The sequence below is a fragment of the Dermacentor silvarum genome, chromosome 2 (genome assembly GCF_013339745.2).
Source record: "Dermacentor silvarum isolate Dsil-2018 chromosome 2, BIME_Dsil_1.4, whole genome shotgun sequence".
NCBI lineage: Eukaryota > Metazoa > Arthropoda > Arachnida > Ixodida > Ixodidae > Dermacentor > Dermacentor silvarum.
In genome coordinates, this window is record NC_051155.1 from 245,211,463 (window position 1) to 245,238,822 (window position 27,360).

General features: G+C 45.7%; 1 protein-coding gene across 6 annotated transcripts; it reads right to left on the bottom strand.

The window, feature by feature from the left end:
- Positions 1-3,475: 3,475 nt before the first annotated feature.
- Positions 3,476-26,210, bottom strand: LOC119443024 (venom protease). Of its 6 annotated transcripts, none has more exons than XM_049662543.1 (8): positions 25,950-26,210; positions 23,728-23,752; positions 15,952-16,220; positions 14,370-15,867; positions 10,337-10,431; positions 9,030-9,325; positions 4,964-5,109; positions 3,476-4,428 (listed from the first exon to the last, which is right to left on the bottom strand). In XM_049662543.1, the coding sequence occupies exons 4-8, from the start codon at positions 15,234-15,236 to the stop codon at positions 4,177-4,179; spliced, it is 1,656 nt and encodes a 551-aa protein (XP_049518500.1). In that variant the 5' UTR covers positions 15,237-15,867; positions 15,952-16,220; positions 23,728-23,752; positions 25,950-26,210; the 3' UTR covers positions 3,476-4,176. The 6 variants fall into 6 exon arrangements, with proteins under 6 accessions (XP_049518500.1, XP_049518498.1, XP_049518501.1 ...); XM_049662541.1 differs by having other exon boundaries at positions 14,370-15,825; positions 15,868-16,220; XM_049662544.1 differs by having other exon boundaries at positions 14,370-14,996; positions 15,129-16,220.
- Positions 26,211-27,360: the final 1,150 nt, after the last annotated feature.

Genomic DNA, 27,360 nt, shown 5'->3' on the forward strand with positions numbered 1-27,360 from the left:
CAATAGTGTGTCCCTCCACCCCCATTTTCACTAAATTTGACCCATGTTGCGTTCGTAGTTCGCCCATACTGGGCAATGGAGTAAATTCTGCGTTGTTCGTAAAATACACTGTAACTCTCCAGATAGCCTGAATACGTAATATGTACTGCAAAGGCAGTAATTAGTTCACACACTTTGAATTTCTACGCATTACCCATAATGTGCCCCTAATTTAAAATAAATACAGGGCGTCTCACTGAACTTGGGCCAAACCTTAAAAATATGCAAATTCTACGTAGATGGACAGAACCAGGCTAATGTTGTTCGCCGTACCTTGGAGATACTCCAATTATTCTCGCATTTCGCCTAATTAGATAATTGGTCCTAATTAATTAATCAACTTCTAAATTATTATGATTAGATGAACAGTGTCAATGAGAAAATTGTAGAGTAACATGAAAAACTCCCGATACAGCTTTCTGTTGCTCAATACGTGCTACATAAAAGTATTTTTACAATCGTGAAAGAAGCCCGCGAATACACGCAAAATTGCCGCTGGCCGCTCGAAACACTTTGCGTGTATTCGCAGTTAAGTGAAACACCGTGTATAAACAAGGACTTTCTTTAGCTCACCAATTGGACACCGGGCAAGCCTTTACTATACGAACATGTAACGCATAAAAAAGAAAAAGAGAATGAGAGTGCGGTAATTAGTTGCAACTCTTCCAATTAGGTCAGCAACTCTAAGGTTAAGTCACACATTGCACTTAGCGTGACCACCGTTCCCACAAAATATAAACTTGGGTTATCTCGGGACATTGGGAATCATTTCTGTTAACGGCCGTATGACACTTTCGAACACTTAATTCACAAATTATTTCCTAAAGCGATATTTCATCCACACGCATTTAACTGCACAAAGCAATATGCCATTGTGATCAATCAGCAGAAGACTGCTAAGTTTGATCTTTGCGACATTTGTATGTATGGCATGGTTGCGCGCAGAATATTTCGCGGCTCGTAAAACTCAATCATGTATCATGTAAAAGTCAGCCTGTTTTCGCCAAATATATACTCTGTGTAGAGTTTCCTCGGGACAATGGGAAACAGAGCGTAAAATGGCCGTGTAAGGCTTGAGAGCACTTGATAAAGGAATTTTTACAAAGGCTGTGTTTGATGCAGAGGCATTTAACCTCGCGCACAAATTTGCCATAGCGTTCCTCTATGTTTGCTAAATTTGATCTTGGTGGCATTTGTAGTTGCGCCATGGCAGCGGGCAAGATGTTGCGCCGCTCGTAAAACACACTTATAATGTGCTGTAGCACTTGCATACGTAATTTATTGTAAAGGCCGCAATTGACCCACACACTTTGAACTTTGCCTACACGTTAACCATGACGTTCCTTTTATTTTCGCCGAATATAAACAAAATTCCTTGTTTAATGCATTGAGAACCTGTTAGTTCCCGCCGCCATAGCGCTGCGATCGACTTTTGTGCCAAGCGTGCGAGCGTCGTCTGTTACAGCATGGCGTGGTTACAGGTGCTTATCAAGCGGCTCGTCTGCGCGACATCTACATGATGCTCGCTTATTAAAGCAGCTGTCTTCCTCCGTGGCGTTTTCATTCTTTTAGATGCGAAGAACGTACCTTCGAGACCATATGGTAACTATGGCTGCGTGTCCTGCAGGCCTTCTACCTCTATAGGTAAAATAAAAGCCGTTTCCGAAAGCTTTCGTCACTCGGCGCTTCCACCGTGTGCAGTGATATAGGCATCTACAGCCTCCTGCAGCCTAAAAAGCGAGTTAAAACTGGGTCTCTGTAGTAGCACAGCTTTCATTAGGTGTCGCAAGATCGACTGTGCGAGAGAAGCGTTACATTGCTATCCGTGGGCATAAGGGCTTCAGCGCATTTAGTTCGAGTGCTCCAACGTCTAATCGTTTAATTACGTTGCCAGTGTGTTCTACGAACGCTACACTTTGCTAGCTTGTGTACACAGTTACTACCAGAACCATCTTAAATGAAATTGATTACATTTATAACAAAATCTGAGATTCTAGTGGGTGTCTGGAACAGATTATTTTTGAGGTCTTCGAATGTTACTAAAGATTTTGCTGAAACTCGGGAGATTTCAAAATTATTTTTCGAGTATCAAGTTTACAACTATATAAAGCAAAATATATATCCCAATTCAGCACGCTTCATCTGCAAGGACGTCTGTGGCAGACATAATTGAGATACGATATTACATCATCTATGGGAAATAGCATATTGAATATAAGACTCCTGGCAACTGCCTTACGTAAAATATTTACTCACGTATAAGTTAAATGAGGCGTTTTTTTTTCTAAAAGCGCCAAGTCCACATTAAATGGACTTGCGAAAAAGGCAGTTGTTTGCTAATGGCAATATGGTCGAGCTTGCTCCAACAATTTTTTTGCCATTGCGCTCATGTCACCAAAATACCTCAAAGCTATATTGCAGTTAAAATGTATATAGCCTACTATCGCCGTAATTCAGGAGTAAAGTTTGGATTTGGCTCTTATAGATATGTAACACAGTCATTGGCTCATTTTCATTGAACCATTTTATTTGCGCTTGCATTGGCTACCCCCCCCCCCAAAAAAAAAAAAAAAAAAAAAGACTATATATCAGCGCATGAAGAATATCGCAATACTGTGCGACAAACTTAACACCTATCTGTCTTCGTCGGTTGCATCCTCTATTTGGGATCACTTCTTCTTCTTATACGAATAGACCAGTCCCCAATCTCTTCATTACCGTCGTCTTCCATTTGAAATGTACCGTCTTTGACTAAAACACTATAACACGGCAACTAGCGCACGTGAAACAGACTGCATGCGGCCATGTTGGTTGTTTTGGTCAGGAGGCATTCAGGCAGCACTGGGTGAATGGATCTGGCTCACTTTGGTTCAAGCAGGTGCAGCACTTGGCCCATTTTTGATTCGAACCTGTTCTTTAGAGTTCACGTTTCAATCAGGAATATACTTGTTTTGATTACAATTGTGATTAAAATAAAAGACACCTAGGTGTACTTTACGTTTCTGTCAAATTTAGCCCAGTTTCGGTTTCTGCCACTTGGCTCTTTTAGAAAAAAAAAAAAAAGAACTCCTCAAATAATCGACCTGTCCGCTTTAGGCTCTCGAAAAGATGAAGTTTATATAATTGTGCCATCTGTAACTACTTGTACTATCTAAAAAGAAATGGAATGTATTTGGACAAAAACCAAGCGAGGGGGAGGGCAGGATAAAACTGAGGGCTCAACGGGCCCGTTCAATAAATTAGAAACGGGCAGGTCAGAACATTGCAGGCAACCGGGAGATACCGCGTGAGCACTTTCTACGCACACCTCTCATGTCGTGGTCGATGGTCCAGTTGATGAAGCGCTGTTCAGAATCCTTGATTCGCCACTCTGTCACATAAGCTTCTGCATGAGCAATTATTATACGTTATTGAACAACTACTGCATATACCAATGTTTGAAAACGATAAAACATTTATTAATCATATCACATGTTGTTCAAAGAACATCCAGTTACGACTCGCTCCAAAATGACTGTTTTATATTCACTGTTACAAATGGTATCAGTCTATTCTCTTTCGTTTTTTAAGCATAGCATTTCGATTATTTTTCGTAAGCAAGCTGGTTATCTGTAAGTGTCTTTAAGAAGTCCCTTGTAACAAGGTTGTATTTTTTACATGGCAACTTTTGCTCTTCCTCTCACGAGACAAGGCATTGACTTTGTTCGGTAGCCAGCGCCTCTGACAATCGTCATTCATTCGCGCCAGGCCGTGTGTTTCGTAACCACAGACATGGTGTAAGAAGCTTTGTATAAGCGCTCGCACTAGCGACCGAAGCGCGAGGCTCGTTATTACCGTTGCAGCGATTGACCACGCCATGGCTGGTGTGCCCGGAGCCACGAACTCTGTTACTGGACAGGCAGGTTCATATCTATAAAGAATCATCCCGCTTGCGCATGGCACAGGTATCCCATCCAGTTGCGTAACAGCCAGTTTTGCACACACGTTGCAGTCTCTCTGGGCCGTGACTTTACGTGCAGCCACGGGCGACGTCTGCGATTGCTTTCCTTTCTATTGCATAACTTTTTTTTTGTCCCCGCAGTTTCGTGCTATATTTTCTCGCAGAACTGTTTGTAGACTAAAGCGAGCTGATGACGTTCACGGAGACGTGGAGTCGTCCTTTTTCTCTCTCATGCTCTTCGATGGCAAAATCACGGGCTTGTAGGAGGACGAGCCGAAGCAGAGCAGGCCGTCAGTGACTTCGCAGATCCAGTTCAAGTAGCTCTGCACGCGAGTGTAAGTACCATAGTATCCGGGCTCGGCACATTTCACGCCGAACGACACGACGCCCAACGTGTACCAGCGATCATCAGCCTTGGACCGCCACATGAGCGCGCCTCCGGAGTCACCCTGCACAAAGAAAACGGGTAGTCACACAACTTGTCTTCATGCACCTCCAGCGCGCTAAGTGAATTCTGCCATTTACTCTTGGGCAACTGTCCTCCCTCATAAATACGTGGTCATAAGCTTTATAATACCTTTGTGTTCTTTAACGCGCCACGACGACAGAGTGCTTTGATTGCAGAGTCCGCGGATAAAACCAATGTAATAACTAGTAATAAAGAAAGCTTTAAAAGTTGTTATATTTTACAATTAACGGTGATGTTACTTTTAGCTTTAGGCAAAGAGAACGTCGACAGATAACAGCCTAAGGAAACACGAGCACATTTTGGCGTCGTACGCGCCACGACGACAGAGTGCTTTGATTGCAGAGTCCGCGGATAAAACCAATGTAATAACTAGTAATAAAGAAAGCTTTAAAAGTTGTTATATTTTACAATTAACGGTGATGTTACTTTTAGCTTTAGGCAAAGAGAACGTCGACAGATAACATCCTAATGAAACACGAGCACATTTTGGCGTCTGTAGAACTAGACAACATTACCTGACAGGCGTCCTTTGTGCCATTGATGTCACCAGCGCAGATCATCTCGTCCCGAATCTTAAGTATGTCCTTGAATATTTCCGAACATGCGTTGTTGGACACAATAGGCAACCATACTTCCCGAAGCTGCTTACTGCTCTCACCACCTAAGAAAGCGGGGCAGAAGATGGAAACATGTACACATGTGCATTTAATGCAAATCTAAACGTGCCAGCTTCGCTGCACGCGTAGCTGCCTGCAGCGGATGTAAAGTCGCACGCACGCACGCACGCACGCAGCACGCACGCACGCACGCACGCACGCACGCACGCACGCACGCACGCACGCACGCACGCACGAGCACAGAGCCTGCCTGTCTGCCAATTTCACATTTGTTGTTTCCCGTCGCTCAATCTAATGCTTGACCACCCTATTTAGACTGCATTTTCGTTCGCTTGTATATTTTGAGGAAATGCGGGAAATGTTAGGGGCGATACGCAGACAAATTTAGAAGTGTGTGCCAATTACGAGATAAAATGAAAATTGCTAAACCCTCAATCTCGACCTGTTTAGAGGCGTTATGTAAAGCGCTTAAACAGATTTTCCGCTTCCCTGGCAGGACCAAAAGGGGCAGAAGCTTCGTATTTAGATAAATCGGGGCCACTCTATGGGTATTTATGTGGATAAATATTCTAAGTACTGACCTATTATCAGATACTAATAATGACGAAGCAAGGAAAATATAGATAAACTTTGTTGAAACAGTAATAATTTATTCATTATTATAATGCAAGGAAGTCTGTTCGTGAATGCCCATGTTACTCCCCGAGCTGTAGGCATTTGCCGAGGATTGCTTCTCCTCAATCAGAAGCTTTGTCGGGAGAAGCCCTCCTCTGTCATTATTCTCATAAATGCGACAGCCCGCACATTGGAAGTTCTTAATATGTAGGCCGGGGATGTTTCCATAGTAAGGATACAGCCGTTGTTATGAATGAATGAATGAATGAATGAATGAATGAATGAATGAATGGACCAGGCCGATCTCGGCAGGTCACTGCCGAGAGCTGCCACATAATTTCCTTATTCTTCCTCCCGGAGCTCATTACCAGGTTTCTTTATTGTTACACTAGCACTACCTGAATTATTGCTTTTTGTTGTTCACGATTCCACTTGCTGACTTTGCCTCCGAAACCCCTTTTTTCTCTTTGATTGTTTTTTTCTCGGAATTCTTTTTTTTTTTTTTTTGGTTTTCAGCCCCGATGACCCATTTTATTTTATTTTATGATTGGTATTAATGCCCGTTATACCTTCTGGTGGTGCGGGCTCCCCCACATTTCTTTTTGGTTTAATTTTAGCCCTGGGGGAAAAACTAAGCCCTCTTGGTTCGATTCTAATACTGCTGCCTAACCGATGCGTTCGCAATCACATGGAACGTATTATCGACATGCTTTTTATCGACATCCGTATTAAATGGAATAATTCGTTGCCTACAATGCAGTGCAACGTCCAGAATATTTCAGAGATAAGTTCGACTTCATTTGCACGTAAAGCATCGTAATCTATGTAGCATGCGGTGCGTGTCTGGTATGGCGAACGCGAATAATGACACAGCGTTCAGTAGAAACTGAACATTACTGACAAAATTCACACAGGCGCTAGCGCCACGTTTCGTTGTAGGAATCGTTTTGAAACCTCCATCACTCTCAAAAGGCACGGAAATAAGCATGACTTAGGACGTACTTTAACCCTATTGCGCTTTAAAGGCACTAGAACACAACTTACATTGAAGCTTATTGAATACAAATAATCAAATGTAATAGTAATATTTCGTTGATCACGCTTTATTTCTGTCGGAGTCGTACACCTATAAGAAAACTGCAAATGCATAGATTGCAGCAATGACACGTGCAGTGGCTGACTGTAAACGAAAATACCCCCACATGGGAATTATAACAAGGTGATGTGCCCTATATACTCCCATTCTTGAATATTTACTCCGATGTATGGGAGGAATACAACGGCATTCCCTCGTTCCACTCCGCTCACTACCTGTGGGAGGATAGGGCGGACTTGACGTGATTTTACTCCACCTTCAAAATTTTGTTCTCTGCGGGAACTCCGCAGAGGAGTTTTAACAGGGAGTTTTAAAAAACTCCCCCGCCGGAACAGGTTGGTCACGTGGTGCTTCCCATAAGGCTGTGCTCCACGCGAGCGACCGGCCGCGTTCGGCGGAGTCGGCGGGGCTCATGGCTATAGTGTACTATAGTACACTGTACTCATGGCTGACGGTTTGTTTACATCTGTGAAGTGTTGTTCCGTGCCAGCGTTTCGCCGATTTTCTTTCCTACACTTCCAGAAAGTGTTATAGGCCTGTCTGAAGCTCATTGTATCTCATCTTTATGTACGTTAGCTGTGATCACTCTGCTGGCAGCGATGAATGCAAGAGCAATGATTTCAAGTGCGGAAAAAGGCTTAGGTGTGACCACGAAGCTGCCGGTTGACTCGTAATGTCGGCTCATGTTTCTGGCTGTGCTTTCGTGTTGCGTGACCTTGACTTGTGTTCTTCAGTGCGTGAAATACCACTTTTATGTCCTTTTGAGTATATGCTGACAACGTCCGGTGTAAAGTGCCGCGTAGCAGTGGCAACAGCAGCCACTGTTCGAGGGACCACGTCCGTGAAAGCCGCACATGAATGCCATATTCCGACTTCGTTACTGTGCTGTGCCGCCAGTAAGTAATACCGTCGTGCAAGCAATTCTTTTTATGAACCTGTGTACGGATATCCTCGCCCAGGAAATACGGTAGGACGTAAGTACGTACTGTGAATAAAGCTTCTTACTGAGCGATGTGAATCGAATTGTTATCGCGCAGTTCTGTTTTGATGACGTCGTTGCTTCGGATATTGCATTAACATCATGCTCCATCAAAGGTACTTATTTAGGAGCATACCTGCTGGCTCCGAGCGTGAGGATTCGTTTGCCAGATCAGCGATATAGCTCCGTTTCACAACCGAGAAACATTGCTTGGACGCGGAGCAAGTAGTGCGGTAAAAAAAAAAAAAAAATGTATGACTACGCAATTTTCGGTGTTACGTGGGCTGCTACGGGTCATGCTCACATGTAATAAATTGTTGTCCCGCCACCATTCTTTCGCACGAAGCTAATTTTGTCATGAAGCACGCGCACGTACATTTTTCTTGCGTACTGTAACCAATGCACTACTTTGTGGCCGCGGACGCCGGCAGTGTGCGAAGTCGCTTCAGTGCTAACAGAATGGCATTCTAATTATGAAAAATTATGCCATTAACGTTGTTTTATCAGTATTCTAAATTAACAGTTCCGTGTGGATTTAGGTTTCATGTTACTTTCAGAGAGGCAGAGCTCATATGTGCGAACCTGTGAGTCGTAATTCCGAAAACAGTACAGCTGCTCGCTAGGCCGTTTCGAGGCACACATTATCGTAGCTATATATATACTGGCAGGGTTGCTGCTTGTTGTGTGTCGAGCGTCCGTTGGATGTCCTTCACAGTTCTTCATCGGGTGTTTCTCAAATGTTATGTGTTTGTGTATGGCTTGGTCTGTCTGGTCTCGTTCACTTGTTTCGCAGAATTTGGCTTATTCTTGTGCGTATATTTTGGAATTTGACCCGTAGCTTCTACAGATAAAATTCTCCACGCAATTTGACGTGATAGTTTTTTTATACACCCGGTGCAGCTCGAGAACATCCGTACAGCCCGAAATAAAAAAATAAAAATGACAGGAAAAAAACTCCCGTGGCGCCACGCAAAAATTCCGCCCGCACGGAGTAAAAATAATACTCCGATCATTCGGAGCATAATAAACTCCCAACCGGGGGGTCGCTAGAGGACAAGCAGTATACTCCCACCTGAGAGTTATTTCCGCTTACAGTGAAATGCCTGTTCAATGGGAATATTTAGTGAGCTTAAGGAAAATCAGTGCATTTGTTCACACTTTGTGTTATTACCCAGCCCTAAACGTATTCTGTTCACATCACTTTTAGCTTCGTCGCACTGCTCAATAAATATTCGGCACTTGAAAATGAGGGTAACAGCGAAGGGTCTTCTTACCGTATTTGGTTCGTCCCCAGCCGGCGACGACACCGTCAGTACCAACGATGTCATTTGTCGTGATATTTGTGCTTGTGGCTTCCGGTATGCAAATGGGCGTAACTGGGTAGCCGCCAATCTGCAACGGCTTGCTCATTTTCAGTATAGATATGTCGTCGCCGTGGACGATGTCTTTGAACAGCGGGTTCTGGTGGATGGCCGCCACGTTGACCAGGTGGTCTTGCTGTTCAGTCAACACGCGGTCGGGATCGATCTCGCTCAACCCGAAGCTAACGCGGAGGTCGTGTGCCACCTTGCTGGAAGAAGAATGAATAGGGGATATAGGAAATAAAGGCGAGGGGTTTGTTTTAAACTGGCTTCTCATTGCGGTCTGTGTACGTATAGGCTGTACAGATCTATATATACGGCGCACACTACTATACTGAAAGTGAAAAATCATTAAACACTCCAAAACAAATTTTCTCGGACTGCGGAAACGAGTAAGAACCAATGATATGCATCACGCACGCACGCACGCACGCACGCACGCACGCACGCACGCACGCACGCACGCACGCACGCACGCACGCACGCACACGCTGTGATGAAATTATAGTTCTCGTGCTTTACGCCATTAGGCCAGGGTCATGATGAATCACGTTTGCCAAAGCTCTGCGGGATTTTGCGAGAGGTCAGCTTCGTCGACTCCGCCTATATATCATTCCCTGATTAGGAGAGGCCAAGCTCCTTGCTGTTTTGATGGCTTTGTCTCACTGAAAGGCTTATTTGAGCACATTTTGCATCTTTCTACCATAAATTGGTGCAGACGATGGCTTTTGTTTACTTGGGGCTCTCAGTGAAGCAATGGATTTGCGTTTGTGGACGCTGCGCGAACTTGGGCCAGATTTTTTACACCAGACTCACAAACACGCCTCGAAAGCAGTAATGAAATATTAGAGCCGCATTTCACGATATCTGATCTATAAATGGCAATACCTATCCTCTCGGAAACTGCTCGCAGGAAATAGGGTTCGTATTAACAAACATAGTTAATACGCTATAGCCACTGTAAGAACAACTGCTTCTCATTCGTGATAGAGAATTATCAGCGAAAGGCCGATGGACCCTTGACATCTATTACGCACGGAAATTGAGTAACATGTGACTTCCTACGTGCTAGAGTAGAAAGTTAGTTCACACAGCCGTTAGTTCCTACGTACTAACGGCTGTGTGAACCGAGGCCCTAGGTGCAGAGCGCCCACTCAGAAGAGAAGCAGCTGCATGCACATTGACAAAGTCATCACCTCGACGCAGAGCGGCCGTCTTACTTGCGTGTGCAGTGGCCGGCCGTTAAGACGAAGAGCCAGGATACGATGACTCCACCGCAGTATGGCCGTTCTCCGTACTTCATCCAAATGCCGACCTGGGGATTTGAACGGTAAATAATTAAGTGCGTGTAAATCTACAAGACAATACTGCATATGTTATTCATAAAAATATCCAAGGAGATCGCGCCAGAAAATGGCACTGCCTGCTTCATTACCTCATGAGCGAAAGCGAAGATGCAACAAAAGTCAGCAAAGAGGAATCGAGCATTAACGCGGTGTTATTCAAGTACACGTAGTACGCGTGCACACGCAGCTATCTAAATTGTTTCGCACGCCGGCTAGCACTCTGTATGTTTGCATCATGGTTCCGTCACCCAATGTAGGGTGAAAACCGATTTTCAGATGTGTTTGAGTTCCCTGAATCTCTCTATCTGCATCAAGGTACACGTGCACAAGTATTAGAATAAAGGACATCAACAAAGTCAGTATATAATTTTTATAGCGTGCTGCGTTGTCATCCACATATACAATCAAATGGGTGGCCTTGCAAGTTCCGTTCACGATTGGCCACAGCTACTGTAGTCGTCTCGTTCTCATGCCGATCGCTATCATGAGCAGCGGGCGCCCTCAGTACGGCAGAAAATCGGGAACGCCATATATAGTATCCCGTAGACATTTGGAGAGCTTGGGTTCCGGGGCTCGTATTCAAGAAGTGTTTACGCCAGAAATGTTTGTAATAAGTGCCAGGCTATCGTTTGGTTGGACATAATAGTGAAAGCGGCCGATCAACAGTAAACAGCCCTTGCGAGCGAAAAGCTTTGTGAATTCAGCCCCAGATCTATTGCAATGACAAATTAATGGTGTAAAACGACATTTAATTTCGCGGACATCTATACACATACAGAAACTTGAAGTTACGTGAGCATGGCGTCTATTACTTACTTTCCTATTGGAAAACGACCACTAATCTTCAGAGGTACTCTTAGATCATCGGGCAAAGAAGAAGAAGAAGAAATAAACTTTATTTAAAGTGCCGGTGGTCTCAGGTGTCGGCTCGAAGTCCTTGGACTCGGGCGGCATCTTCGGCTTGCCGGACGGCCCAGAGCTGGTCTTCCAGCTCCGAACTTTTCAGGGCCGTCTCCCAGCGGCGGCGACGCCGATGGCGAAGGTCCCCGGCGGCCCCAGCAGCGGGGCAACGGCGGGAATGAGCAAGCTCGAGGCTTCCTTTAATCCAGTAACGCCTGCCGTTATGGGCGCGTCGCGAACGGCGGCGGTTTCAGTACCGTTGTTGCCGGCACATTCCCAGAGCATGCGTCGCAGCGTTGCTCTGAGTCCGCACGCTTTACACGCATCAGTCGGATATAAGCTATATATAGGGTAACAGTGGCGTAAGACTGCCGGACTTGGGTAACTGTGTGTTTGTAGTAAGCGTAAGTTTACGGCCTCTTTCCTGTTTAATTTAACGTGCGGCGGCGGGAATTTGCGTTTTTCGAGTCTTTAGTGTTTTGTGAGGTCTCTGAACGTGGTCAGGCGATCGCCCCACAGCCATTGTGATTGTTGTTGTTGCAGCATGCCTGTCGTAGTGTCTCGATCCGGCAGATCCAACGCCCCGCACTCGGGGGCGGAGGCGGCGGCCACATAGTCTGCCACGGCTCGGCGAGTGAGACCTCGAGCCGCGGCGTGGGCCGCCTCGTTGCCCGCGAGCGGGACGTCGGTGTGTGCCGGGGTCCAGAGGAGGAAGCCCGTAGAATTTTGTGACGTCGAGTCCCCGTCCTCATAGATTTGGAGTGTGCTAAGGCTATCGCGGCTTCTTCTGCCGCCTCCATGTGTCCCGTGGTCACCGTGGCACTCGCGAGGCATTTGCCCGTGCTGTCTACAACCGCGATCGCGTGTGCGCTTCATCCTTCGCCATATCGCGCGGCGTCTACGTACACCGCCTCGTTACTTTTACCAAATTTCTTTTGAAGGTCGCTAGCTTGTTTGTTGCGTAGCCCGACGTGATGCGTCGGATGCATGTTCTTGGGAAGCGGCGGGACGATCAGGCGGTCGCGGACCGAGGCTGGAACCACCGTTTTTTCTCCATGCTGAGTGTGGTACGTGATGCCGAGCGACTCGAGGATGCGTCGACCCGTCGTTGACTCGGATAATCCTTCGTATTGCGCAACGTCGTGCGCCTCCATTAATTCGTCGAGTGAGTTGTGAAGTCCGAGCTCTAGAAACTTGTCGGTGCTCGCGTTGATTGGAACGCCTATCGCCCTCTTGAAAGACTTTCGTATCATGCAATCGATTTTCTTTTTTTCCGACCCTATCCACTTGAGGTAGGGGGCGGTGTACGTTATGCGACTTATCGCGTACGCCTGCACGAGACGGATCGCGCAGTGTTCGCGCATACCGTTGCGTCTATTCGTGATGCGATGCAAGAGTCGGATCGTGTCGTCTACTGAACGACGGCATCTGCGCATCGTCTCTCCGTTATATCCGTTTGCCTGCAGGTGTAATCCCAGGATTCTAATTTTGTCTACGTGCGATATGGGAGTACTGTCTTCCGAGATAACGCGTATTTTTGAGTATTCCCGTTCCTATTCACGCAGGGTTTTGCGACCTCTGCTTGTGGGTTTGTAGAGTAACAGTTCGGACTTTGTCGCCGAGCACTCGAGTTCCGTTCCTCGCAAGTACTCCTGCACTGCATCTACTCCCGCCTGTATAGCGTTCGCTCGACGTGACCGTCACAACCTCCCCCGGGAACCCAGAGGGTGATGTCATCCGCGTAGAGACTGTGATATAATCCTTCTATTTCTGTTAATTTCTCGGGTAGCCCTAGTAAAACTAAACTAAAGAGTAATGGTGATATGACTGAGCCTTGAGGCGTGCCCGTCGGGCGCGTCTCATCGGGCAAATATTCCATAATTGTCGATGTTGGACATGTGCCCAATAATATTTTTTAAGCCTACTGGAGTCGGACACAACATGAGTATACTTACTGAAGGAGTCGGTGTACAAACTACTGAATCTTATAGAATTATCACCAAACCATGTTTTCGAGCTAATGTGTGCAAATATCATTTTTAATGGTTGAAGTATTTTACCTTTCTGAAACGTTTTGTTTGCACGTTGCAACAACAAAGATGATGATGATGGTGATGATGATGATGGTGATAATAATAATAATAATAATAATAATAATAATAATAATAATAATAATAATAATAATAATAATAATAATAATAATAATAATAATAATAAAAAGTGACGCTCGCAGGGAGCTCGAGCGCAGAGTTTAACATTGTTACATTGCGTTGCAGATTGCTCATAGATTGCCGTGCCGTGGTGGTGTGCAACGAATACTGTTTTGTTTCGTTGAAAGATTAGTTTATAATTGGCCGCGGCAGGCTCAGTGGTTATGGCGTTGCGCTGCTGAGCTCGCAGGCTCTATCCTAGTCGCGGCGGCCGCATTTCTATGGTGCCAATATGCAAGAACGCTCGTGTACTTGGTTGGGGTGCACGTTAAAGAACCGTGGTCAAAATTAACCCGGAGTCTCCTTCTACGGCGTGCCTCATTATCAGCGTGGTTTCGTAATCAGATCGCGGTTTCGGCAAATAAATCGCCGGACTTTTTTTAAATCTAAATTTTACTTTGGTTGAAGATGGGACTACGTTCAACGTACATTCTTTAAAGATATCGGACCGCCCTGAAACACGGCCCCTGAAACACAAATTCGATATGAATAGAGAATATGGCAGTTTTAAAATAGAAAGCGGCGGAAGAGCGTGGTTTATGCTTTCGTATAAACATTTCAAGTGCCACATGTAGAACAATATGATTACCTTGGTCCTATATACCAGTGACAGAACAAAGCGAACTTTAATTGGTACGCTGGGACACCGTTGCAGTTGATCACTGCCGGCCGTGTATGACTCCTGTCGACGCTGCCACTCAAATTATCTATGCGATGCTGCTTTGTCAACTGACCCTACTTCGATAAAGAAGAAAATCTGCACACCGTTAACCGCGGAGCCTTGAAATATCACTCACCGTCCATGGATAACGCTCAAGCGTCGTGACTTTGCCTCCTACAATTCGCCGCATTCGTTCATGGGGTATACCGCAGTGCTTGACAACGTAAGGGCGCATGTAGGTGTTTGTAAACTGCTTCTTGAGGCGAGTACGTGCTCTTTTCGGCTTTCTGCCTTTCTCTGAGCTTGGTTTAAAGGTAGAGTGCGTGTCAATAGCCACGCTGCCTTGCCCAGCAGTAGCGTTAGCATTTACGATAGGAACCACTTCAATGACAACGCTGGCTCCGCCTTCCACGACTGGGCTGCCCTGTGGAACCACGACGGCTCCTTCCACAATAGCGGCAAGATTATCCGGAGGTGGGGTAGTGGGCGTCGCTGGCTTCGAGCTGGTCACCACGACGACGTCGACGATGATGCCTGAGTCTTCAGTTGTACTCGTCATGGTGGTCACCTCGCCACTGACTGCCTTTGTCACCTGGACGCTAGGGCGTTTCGTGGTGATCGTCATAGTGCTCACCTCGTCGTTGACCGACTTGGTTACCTGCGCACTTGGACGTTCAGTGGCGCTCTGCGTGGGGGTCTGAACGCTCGGGCGTGCAGTAGTGCTTTCCATGGTAGTCATTTCACCGCTGACTGCTTCGGTCACCTGCACGCTTGGACTTTCAGTGGTGCTCTGCGTGGTGGTCTTCTCGACGCTGACCGTCTTAGTCATTTGGACACTCGGGCGTTCAGTAGTGCTTTCCATGGTAGCCATTTCACCGCTGACTGCTTCGGTCACCTGCGTGCTTGGACTTTCAGTGATGCTCTGCGTGGTGGTCTTTTCGACGCTGACCGTCTTGGTCGTCTGGACGCTCGGGCGTTCAGTAGTGCTTTCCATGGTAGCCATTTCACCGCTGACTGCTTCGGTCACCCGCAGGCTTGGACTTTCAGTGGTGCTCTGCGGAGTTGTCAGGTCCCCCTCCGACCGCCTCGGTCACGTGAACGCTTGGACTTTCAGTCGTGGTCCCCATAGTAGTCACTTGGATGTCTGGGGCTGCAGTGGTGCTCTGCATAGTTGTAACATGACTGCCGACTACTTCGGTCACCAGGACGCCTGGGTGTCCAGTGGTGTTTTTCACGGCGGTTACCTGGCCGCTGACCGCCTCTGTCACGTGGACACTTGGGCGTTCAGTGGTGTTTTCCATGGAAGTCGCTTCACCACCGACCACCTCTGTCACGTGCTCGCTTGGACGTTCAGTGGTGCTTATCATGATGGACGACTGAGCGTTGACCGCTTTGGTCACCTGGACGCTTGGGGATTCAGTGGTGCTCTTCATAGCATTCAGCTGTGCACTCGGGATTTCTGTGGTGCTCTGCAGGGTAGCCACCTCACCGCTGACTGCCTTCGTCACCTGGACTCTTGGTTGCCCAGTAGTGGACCTTACGGTTGTCACTTGGACGCTCAGAGGCTCTAAGTTGCTCTTCATGGTGGTTCCCTGAACGTCTGGTCTTGCAGTGGTGCTCTTTATGGTGGTCACCTGAACGACCGGGCGCTCAGTGGTTGTCTTCATGGTGGTCACCTGAGTGACTGGGCGTTCAGTGGAGCTCTTTATGGTGGTTACCCGAACGTCTGGGCTTTCTGTGGTGCTCTTCGTAGTGGTAACCTGAACGAGTGTACTTTCAGTGGTGGTAGTCATACTGCCACTAGCCGCCTGGATCACAGGGACGCTTGGGCGTCCAGTAGTGCTCTTCGTGGTGGCCAGTTCGTCGCTGACTATACTGGTCACTTGAACGCTTGAATGTTCAGCGGGGCTTTGTGTGGTGGTGGTCACATCGTCACTGGTCGTCTTGGTCAGCGGTTCCTTGTTATCCTTGGTGGCTGCTGTCGTTTCTGTTCGGACAAATATGGGAGTTATAAGTCAGTGCTCCACATGTTGTGGAAAATGCCGTAGCACACCTAACACACTTTCGAAGGGTATGTCACTACTTAGAAGGTGGGGAAACAAAATGAAAATTTCTGCGAGCCAGCTGGCTTAGATGAACTAATTTAATGCTATTCATGGCACTGAAGTGTAGACCATTCTGTCAGTCTGATACACGTCTTCAATTTTGGTGAATACGCATATTTTGGTTATTACATAGGGAATGAGCCAATGACCAATGCATACGAATATGTTGCTGCTTGACAACTGCTTTTGTTTGTGTCTGTGCCTGACTGCATGTATAGAAAATTCTTGGCAGGCATGAACTTTCAGGACAGTTCAGCAACAGAATGCATTCCTTGAACCGTGACTGTCCATTTTTGGTGAAAGTTCATATTTTTGCTGACTTTGTTTAGGTGTAATGTTTATTGGCGGGTCTCTGAGAGAAGAAGGGGAACAGGGAGATAATTAACTATATAAATATAACATAATGCCCCTGTTTCGGCCTCAGGTGGTGTGAGATGTGTTATTGACATACTTTGGCGCCGATGATTAAGGGGTAAATCAGGTGCGAGTATGAATCATCGTCATCATCGTCATCAGCCTATATTTATATCCACTGCAGCACGAAGGCCTCTACCTGCGATATCCAATTACCCCTGTCTTGCGCTAGCTGATTCCAACTTGCGCCTGCAAAATTTCTAACTTCATCACCCCCCCTAGTTTTCTGCCATCCTCGACTGCGCTTCCCTTCTCTTGGTACCCATTCTGTAACACTAATGGTCCACCGGTTATCCATCCTACCCATTACATGGCCTGCCCAGCTCAATTTTTTTTCTCTTAACGTCAATTAGAATATCAGCTATCCCCGTTTGTTCTGTGATCCATTTCTGATTTCGTTCCATCGCTCTTTGTGCGGTACTTAAATTGTTTTCGAGGTTCTTTGTTAACCTCAAAGTTTCTGCCCCATAAGTTAGCACCGGTAGAATGCAAATGATTGTATACTTTTCTTTTCAACGACAGTGGTTAGCTCCCAGTCAGGATTTGGCAATGCCTGCCGTATGCACTCCAACCCAATTTCTTTCTTCTGTAAATTTCCTTCTCATGATCAGGTTCCCCTGTGAGTTATTGACCTAGGTAAGCATATTCATTTACCGACTCTAGAGGCTGACTGGCTATCCTGAGTTCTTGTTCCCTCGCCAGGGTATTGAACATGAGCTTTGTCTTCCGCATATTAATCTTAAACCCCTCTTACAATTTCTCGTTAACGGTCCTCAATCATTTGTTGTAATTCGTCCCCATTGTTGGTGAATAGGACAATGCCATCTGCAAACCGAAGGTTGCCGAGATATTCGCCGTTGATCCTCACTCCTAAGAATTACCAGTCTAATGGCTTGAATACTTCTGTCTAAGCATGCAGTGAATAACATTGGAGAAGATTGTGTCTCCTCCTTGCCTGGTCCCTTTTTTGATTGGTAACTTTCTACTTTTCTTGTGGAGAACCACGATAGCCGTGGAATCTTTGTAGATATTCACGTATGCCTCCTGTAATGTGTCGCGAGGAGTCATGAACCTGTTTTCTCAATACTCAAATAAGATCAAGTACCAATCCAACTCTGATGCTACGGTTGATGGGTTCGCGTATAGTGACTCGTAAAATTCGTTCTGGGTTTGCCATTAAATGATTTATTATTGGTGCGCCCTTAGTTGACAATGCTTAAATCTGCGGAATTAAGAGATATACAGTGTTCGTGCATACTTCGTTGTTCGAAACGAACTTAGTCTTAATCCTCTTAGTGCTTTGTATCTCTGTCGTTAGAGGCGCACATAACAAAATATCAATCAGGTGATCAACTTTATTTGCCGAGATTTTCAATTTGCATACTTTAAGCAAACATTTGGCTATGCTAGAAACACGTAATTGACGCGGATGTTCAGTTAATACACGCAACTGCCCGGCGTGTTGCAATGCTGAGGCATTTTAATTGTATCATTTTTTTACAATACTGAGTTAACAGTCCTGTGCTGCTTTTCCCAATACATTGTTTACGTAGACATTTGGTTTGACAAGTACCGTACTTTTTCGAAGCACAAGTGCTCACTGTTTCAATTCAAAGCCTTGAGATAACGGCTATTGAAATCGACACTCGACTCCTACACAGTCCCGTGGTGTTGTAACATTGCTGCGCTGGTTGTTTCTGTAATGACGTATAATGGCGTATTGTGAGAACGTATGAGGTCTCCCGAGTTTCGTTTGTTCACGCGTGATTCGGGGATCGTTCCTGGAAAAATTCTGCACAGTACAGACACTTAGTAAACTTCACCAGTCTTCATTATGCAGCACGTGCGCTGACCTAGTTGCAGAACTGACCTGACTGTTAATAGCTGTACAGGACTGAGAAGACGACAAGATACCGGACAATGAGTTACTGATCTTGTATTATGAACGAGAAGAAGGAAAACTGAAGGTTCCGATTTTTTGTTATTCACAACCATATGAAGCCAACAAATAAAGAAGCCATGCAAAGCACAGGGGAAGTAATTTGCTGTTTTTAATTGATGTGTACGAATGATAAGCTAAAGGGAAATAAAAGTGGACGAAAAAACAACTTGCCGCCGGTAGGAGCCGAATTCACAACCTCCACATTACGCGTACGTTGCTCTACCAGTCGCATTGGTCAACTGCCTGCCCATAAAGTATGTGACACCATTGGTCAAAAGGATGTTTCACATCCGCCGCTATGGCCTTGAGTTGCGCTGGCTAACAATGCCCGGGTTAGATCTTGTAGACATACATAAAAGCCCAAGAAAGTGGACCAGTGAGCAGCCGCCGCCGTAGCACAATTGGTAGTGCAACGCACGCGTAATGCGGAGGTTGTAGGTTCGGCTCCTACGGGTGGCAAGTTGTTTTTTCGTACACTTTCATTTCTCTTTAGCATATCATTTCTACACTTCAATAATAATAACAAAGAACTACAACTAACTTTTTTGTGCATTCCTTGGCTTCACTACGTGTTCGCTTCGTATGGTTGTAATATTGTGTAACTATTACATGTTTTAAAGAGTGTGTGGCGCACGCTGAATTGTTAGCTTTTATTTCTTTGAAAAGTGTTAGAAAGTCAGGATTTCGAGAGACATCTCTCATAAGCGCATCATGCAATCTAATGACGCTGAGCGAGGCATTCGCTTCAAAGGACAGAAAAAAAGGAATAAAATGAACAGGTTTGCATTTCCGAAAGGCTCTCCATTTTGCCCTGCAGATATTGGTAAAATAAGAGACGCTACAAAACCAGGAAAGATGACTACTCCAAGGAAGCTCAGGAAAAACAAACCCCAAAATGGGTGTGGATTCATTACGGTTGAGAAGAGAAATAGAAACCGGAATCAATGTAGTAGTTGAGTTCATTGTGCACAACTCAGAAACTGGAAAGAGTGGATGCCAATTGTCATCAGTGTCAGTTTATCGCTCTTTCTTTCTGCTCGGTGGAAACACATATTCTAATGCTCCTTTACACACCGAAGATATTGCCTATGACTTGCAAGAAGTTCGGAATTTTCTTTAATTAGACACTGACAATTAAAACGTCGTTAATGAAATCAATGAAGAGGCAGAGCCAACTAGAATGTTTTTTTTTCCTCTCATCGTGACAATTTTCCAATTTCGTGAAGGCTACACGCATGCCCCGCTAATTGCATCCAGTGAAAAATGGAACGTTATAATATCAACATACGATCTCGGGATTTCTTGATTAATTTGGATAATTTACTCTGAGAAGATGTGAACTCATTTCTGGCGCTTGGTAGGATATCTTCCTGTTGCTAATATTAGTGTGCGGCCGCAAATGGATCCTAGCGCTGTACAAAACAAGAGACTATGCGGTAAAAAATGGTCAAGCTTCAGATATATAATCAAATGGTTTGGTGGTATCAGTGCGAGGAATGAAGCTTTATCAGTTGTATTTGTGAAAGCAAACGTACAGTGTACTCCACCTTAAGCTTCATCGCTCATTAACGGGCGATGTATTCAGGATGTTATTTTGTTTCCAATCATTCCTCGGAAACAAAGCGGCATGAAAGTTAAAGGTTCAAGCTTAATTAGTCGCCTTGCATCGTTTTGCCCTTGTGCGTATGTTACCTGCAATGTTAATGAATCGGTAACGGGCCTCTTGTGCCTGATTATAAACGATGTCTGCTTTCGTTACATTGTTTTTGATAAGATCTAGTCAATAGTTCTTAGTGTGTAGTTTCTTCCATTGGCGTGTATGTCGTATGAATGCACGAGGGTCGTAATCGCATGTCTCGCTTGCCTTTCAGAACTCCGTATACAGAATAGCAGGGCGGACGATCATATCAGCTTGCACTCGGAGGACTGAATAAAGCCGCACATCTTTAACGGAGTCAAAAACGTCAAGAGCAAATACTCCTCTTCTTTACGCGTCTTGCTATTTAAATGTTCTGGGATGCTCGGAGCTTTTCGAATGCACGCGTTCCTTGTTGTCTAAGAAGACAGGCGCCATATTGTAAAAACTACAATGAGATTAAAATTTGGTGGCCTGTACAATTAGGGATGGCAGGCTGCTGACTCGCTGGTGTTCCATCACGGTGATGCTATGAGAGTTAAGTATAAGGACGCTTGCATTTCTTTCCATCGGACGCCGGCATTCAATGCATCCTTCAGTGCACCTATGTCTACGCATTTCTTCAAGTCACGTTGCGTGACCGCCTGCTCATCGCAACTACAAATAAGCAGTCTCCGTCCGAATATCCCTTGGTACGGGCATTGATTGCAGCAATACATTTTCTCTACAATGCGTCTCGTGTTCTCTTGTGACGGTGGCATGGTGACTTGGGCAGCTTTGCCGCAATGCAATTACGTAGTAATGTTTTTACCGAGCGCGTTATATACTTCACCGAGAGCACGGGGTTATTTATACGTTATTGCCCAGTGTGCAAGAACTGTCAGAGTATAGTTTCCCAAAAATGAAATCGGATTACTGCGTCAGACGTGGAGTCACATTGTCTTCTCCATCGATGACGGAGTGATTGCAATGGTTCAGGTTGCGCTACGAAGTGCCACGCCTGTAGAACCTGACGAACTTTTTACACGCTGATGCCTCATCGAAGGGTCGCGCGGTAATGCGACCCCTAATGTAAATAACTCTACGCTGCTGAGGTCACGTTTCATTTCTGTGTGTCTGTCCTTACGTACGGTGTAGAAAATGGTGTCATTTGGTTCAGTCTTGGCGCTCCACCACCACACGGATCACCGCGATCTTTGCTTCATCGAACCTAAGCTATAGCACTGCAATATATACAATTTTCGCTCCTTACATAAACAGTAATGTAGATAACTATATTCGCACTACCGGTGGACCGAATAGAAAAAAAAATTGAAAAAATATAACAGTCGGGTAATGAAAAGGAAGCAACCTCACATTCTTCTTATGGCAGAGTAAGATCTGACGTATACGAAACCGCTTGAACCATGTGCGCTGGCGTCACTTGTTGTAGACAGGTGTCTGTCCGAGGAAGATCTTGTTACCACCCTTTTAAAACGGCGACGTTGAAAGCATTTTAATGCACGTCAGAGATGTGATTTTAAAAAGAGACGAAATCATATTCCCTAACTTATCTAATTAGCGACATCTACTTTCAAGTTCACGCAGTAATTCACCGGCAAATTGTCTTTCTCTGCGCACATTTTGGTGATTTCTATAGATTTTCGTGTCTAAACCTCCGCGTGCTTTTGGGAGAGAAACCTCCCCCACAAAAATGGCAATGCTGCACATATCACGTATCACTAGGCTCGTTGAATTTATTTCCCATTTACATTTAAGCTCATGGTATTTCTGTTAGATGTATTCGCAAAAAAAGCAACACCCTGCATTAATGTGTTTGTTTTCAGTTCAGGGCCGGTATAAGCATTTGTTGTATAAGTCAGGATTCTATATCGATGAAGAAGGCCATTGCGTAAATACATGCTAACTTGGTCACACGTTTCTGTCCCCTCCTTTCCAAAGAGTAGGCAGGTGTTGCGCCTCTTCCGGTGGCGGTTGCCAGCCTGCTTCTTGCTTTCTCTTTTCTCTATTTCAAATGTAGATGTGTTTTCAAACCAAATAATAACAATAATTGTCACATAACCGTTGCCACATCTTGCGGGAATAACCACGGTAATGTAAGGTATTACCAGTGTTGTTTTTCGTTTGCGTTATCTCAGCTGCGTTTTCAGAACTGGTGTAGTGAACGATTAAGTTTTGTTTTGTGACTCACCGTCGCCCTGACGCAAAAAGAGTAAGCAAGTTAAACAGATACCTGGAGGCTAACATCTCCTTGCAAATGAGTAGCACGTGTGTTTCTTCTTTGTATACAGCTCGTATACGTAGCTAGGTACGTCCCTTTAAAAAAAGTTGCTGATTGAATTTTTAAAATTACTTTCTTGAAAACTAGTAGCCAAGCTTTGCATATTTTTTGCACTCGGTTTAACCAGCAAAAATCGACTTTTTTCTCCACATGAGACCAGCTGGACAATTACCAACTCAGAGAAACCAAAATTATTGGATACTGGCAGGCGCGAATATCAGCGCGAGTGGCTTTAAAGGCGCTCCTGCGTCGGATAAAAGGGACCGACTTGTGCGACAAACTGTGATGGATGACACTGTGTTACTATGCAGCGACTTAAGAGACTGCGTACCCGCGCCGGTGGAGATGGTCTCACATTTTTCATTCTTTCTCTCTTGATTCTTCATCCTCTGTACCCCCCTTTTCATTCCCCAACAACCTGATATTTATCCTTTGGTAAACCGCCCGGTCTTTTCTTTTATCCACATCTCTCTCTTTCTTGTATAGTCTTGCTTCTTTAACTCTGTTGGCATGACGACTTTAATTGTCGATAAAATCTTTATTACACATTTAATAATCTAATTTGATATCTATCAATCAATTTATTGCCGTTTATCATCACCTAAAGCAGCATTTCTCAAAATTGGTTTCACACTGATTCATAGCATTTATGTCTCGCCTCCAGCAGGAGTTTGAAATGCCAGAAGATAAATAACATTTTCCAGAGAAGACGACATTATCTACGGGAAGGTGGGCATTGTGCTCAGACACGTCTCTTCCAGTTTGACGTTGTAAGGAACTGCTTTTTGAGATCCCATCGTTAGCTTTGTTTCTTTCTTCTCAGTGCACGCAGAAGGATGTTGCACGCCTTCTCGCAAGCATATTGAAAGAATAGTGTTATACAACCTCCATGTAAGGAGGATAAGTTCATCGCTCTTCATGACGCAGACTCTTGCGGTTAGTATATCGTTTGGTGCATATGCGCCACGTCTTGCAGGGAAGCAAAGGTGAGAGTGAAATCAGAGCAAAGGGAAGTGCTACGTGGTCTTTACAAAACGTGCTCAGGGTAGAAGTGTTTGCTCGCGAACTATGCCAGCTATTTCACCGAGTCTAGGTGAAGAAAAAAAATATGCTTACCAACTTGTAACGCAGGATATACGATCTGAAAACGAACGACGAACGGTGACGTTAGCGAAACGCCAACATGTTGCGAAACATGAACTTTCTTAAGTCAAGGTTACAAACAAGCCACGAAGAGGGAAGCGAGATGTAGTGAGAATCAAAGTGCAAACGCCGTGCTACAACTTATTCTACGTTGCCGATCACAGAAGACAGCCATGCAAACGTGTAAAGGGGCAAACGAGGGGCAGAAACATCTGCGACTTGCGGGCGTGACAGAAATCATCCGCTGTGTACTCTCGTCGTCGACCACCAGCATCATTCAGCGGCAACATTCAGCAAGACAAGCTTTATCATTCTGCGGACAGCCGCAGGATAATGCTTTATTTTACTTATACGTTTGTCTACAAAAGTAATACTTGTGCAATGTGCGGTGCGTAAACTTAGCTATATTGTGGCACTGTCGATCGCAAGTACAAGTAGTACGTACTAGTGTACTCAAAATTAGCATTGAACACATCTTTAACATTGGATGAAAGCCCCTGCTGTTGTCAGCGGAGGAAAGTCGGGATGGGGCGTGAGCAGCATCCTTTACTTCGTTTGCTTGCTTTTTATCTCTATTTTCTCATGGTTTTGCTACTGCAATATGTTTGTGAATAAGAATAACAGAGGAAGAAACAAGAATAGCAACAATGACCCACATCAGGCGGTTAACCAACTTAACTAAACCTACGCGTCAACGAACAGCGGAGCTTACAGTGCAGGCGAACCTTAAAAACAAGAAGCGTAGCTGTCAACACATTTGAAGAATAACGAAGCGTGCGTTGTAACCAGGTGCAGCGCAATGCCAACGATTGTGCGGGCGCTCAGGCATCAGCAAGCAGGTGTCTTAACTGGAACGCGAACTGCAATCAAGTTTCACATTTCTATCTTCACTCATCGTCAGATTCTTTGGCTGCATTTTGGTGACGGCTCAGTGTATCTGCTTTCCCAAGCATAATTTATTATAACATACAGATTTTCGTCGTACTTAGGAACAGTGTAACTATATGCGCCGACAGGAAGCATTGCTCAAGAGATGCGATTGTAATGCAGTATTTACATATATTGAAACGCGAACTGGAAAATGAAGTGCTAACGTATCTTACACCCGAGTAGTTGAGACTGTGATGTGGCACTTTCGCGTAGCCACTCACAAGACAGGCTGCAATGACGCAAATGTCACAGAAACACTACCCAATGTGTAAACGGAGAGACATGTTCTCGTTTCTTATTTTTCACGCTTCAGTCTGTTGTGTTATTGTCTTAAGATACACATTGCTCATTTCTTTTTTTTTCCGTACACAAAAGCATATATCGTGGGTTACATGGATGTCTCGTTAATCATAGTTCTCGTCTTGAAACGGCACTGCATGGCGGACAACTCATTACTAACTGATTCTTAGTTGATTCACGATAAGATAGGAACGTATCAAAAAGCTCGTACCGATAACTCGCGTAGAAAAGCCCAATTCCTAAGCCGTAAATATCGCCTTGCTTGCTAATATTGCGCCAGCTGTTTCGGCACACTTTTCATGTGTTGAAGACCAACCAGAAGCTTTCAGCCTTGCTCACGTGACAAAATGCACAACTTCTGCCGTTTGCTGTACACAGTGCGCCAAAGCATACGTAAAGAACAGTATTTGTTTAAGAGAAGCACGTTTGGAAGTGGCAATACAGCAGGCTTCCTACTTTTTAAACAGTTAACAGCTGCAGTCATTTTATCCAAGTACATGCGAAAGTTAATCAATTCCCGATCTGGCAACGGAACTTGCTAAGTGACCTTTTCCTGCACAGCGCTTCCAGGTTATTTCCGAGCCTGTGATAAGCATAGCACAGGCTATGGTCATCTCCTTCGAGATTACCATTTTCGAAGGAGAGAGACTGTTCAATAGAGACTAGAGAGGTTCGCGAGCATACGCGCCTACAGCGATGCTCACGGGGATAAAAATGACATTTGATACGACTAACACGGGCGCAAGCAAAAGCTGAAAACGCACGCAAGCATTCGCGCTCAGTTACAGGTACAGCGTTCTGGCAGACGCCACTGTACCGAGGGAATGTAATTAGTTATTTCCTTGCGCGTGCTTTGCCAAGAAGTTTGCCTAAGCGTCATAAGCCATTCCGCAAACCAGCTCCTGCCGCTTCTCGGGACAGAGCACTCGCGGCACCGTACGGAACCTCGAAGAAACCCCACTCACAGAAGCCGCATTTGTTGTCTCGAGTAGGATCAGAATCCATGCCAGTCGGTGGAGGAGTGGCAGCTTGTGCCGGACGGGCCGTATGCCCGCTGTCATAGCCCGCCCGCGCTGGTCAGAGGTGTCCGGCGGAGAGCGGACGCCATGATGGCACACGACGTCGCCGCTAAGGCAGCCGCAGAGCGTTGCTCGTCAAGTCGTGGCGACCGCGGCGGCCTTTGGCGTTGAACTCTCGCCTGACGTCAGGCTCGGGAAAAGGCCTGCTCATGTTACAGCTGCGCAAGGGAGGAGCGAGCCGTCGTGCCCTCAACATTGGCCGCGATGTGGCGGCAGCTGCGATCTCGCGTCGCGGAGACTCCGGCGCCGTTGGGCCACGGGCCCACGTCGCCTGATAGATGGCCGCATTGTTCGCGCCCTATACCGTTCGCCTTGTTTTCGCGGAAGAGAAAAAAAATGAGAGAAAGTGAATGTCGATTCGCACGCGAGCAGAGATCGGCGGCGGTCTGTCAAGACGGCCGGCGGCTGCGCGCACCTTGCGTTCTCGACGAGGGAGTGCTTCCTTGCAGTAGACCGGGTTTTCTTCGCTCAAGGTCGTGCCTAATGTTTTGGCTTGACTTCGAGGACTGCAGTGTCGATAGAGTAGGTCCAGTGATGCCCTAATTTTCGCGAGGTAGCATGACAACGAAGCACGGTGCCTCGCTTTGATGAAGGGTTGGCGTCACAACGTCTCTGCTGCCCGTTGAATCAGTGGACCCGTGTTGTTCGTGACGTCGATTAGCGCTTACGAGAAGTGTGCCCGTGCGTAAGTTTCTCTCGTCACGTCTGCATCGAAATCAGTGTTTTTGCCGTTCACAAGGAGACCTAAAAATTAGATTCTAGAGTTTTACGTGCCAAAACCACAATACGATTATCAGGCACGGCCTAGTGGGAACTTCGGAATAATTTTGACCCCCTGTGGCTCTTTAACGTGCACCCAATGCACGGTACACAGTTTTTTTTTTCATTTTGTTTCCATCGAAATGCGGCTGCCGCTGCCGTGATTTGATCCCGCGCCCCCGGGGCTTAGCCGCTTAGCAGCGCAGCGCATCGCCAAAGCGACGACGTCACCACGCCGGGTGAGGAGAAGACTTCATGCATTGCAACATTTTGTAAAAGTATGATAATTCTTCACCACGCAAGCACCCGTTAGATTCAGGTATTCAAGGTCAATGCTTCGTCTACTTAGGGCCTACACAAGAATTATCTGGAAGAGAAAATATCGAAGCTCGTTCATATTTAAAGGCGCACTGCCGGAGATCCTTGGGACTGTCGTGTGACGCAATGTTTCGCCGACACATGTATTGGTACCTAATGGTGTTTTACGGCGAAAGGGCCCATGATGGACAAAGAGCGCATGCAAAGAACGCAAGTATTA

What these genes read in the sequence shown, in the direction of transcription:
- LOC119443024 (XM_049662542.1), bottom strand. Translation starts at nt 15,236, where the DNA reads ATGGCTACCATGGAAAGCACTACTGAACGCCCGAGCGTCCAGACGACC. An exon ending in TTGAGCGTTATCCATGGACG is followed by an intron (nt 10,432 to 14,369) that starts GTGAGTGATATT and finishes TCAAATCCCCAG; the next exon opens with GTCGGCATTTGGATGAAGTA. An exon ending in CTGGGGACGAACCAAATACG is followed by an intron (nt 5,110 to 9,029) that starts GTAAGAAGACCC and finishes CCGCTTTCTTAG; the next exon opens with GTGGTGAGAGCAGTAAGCAG.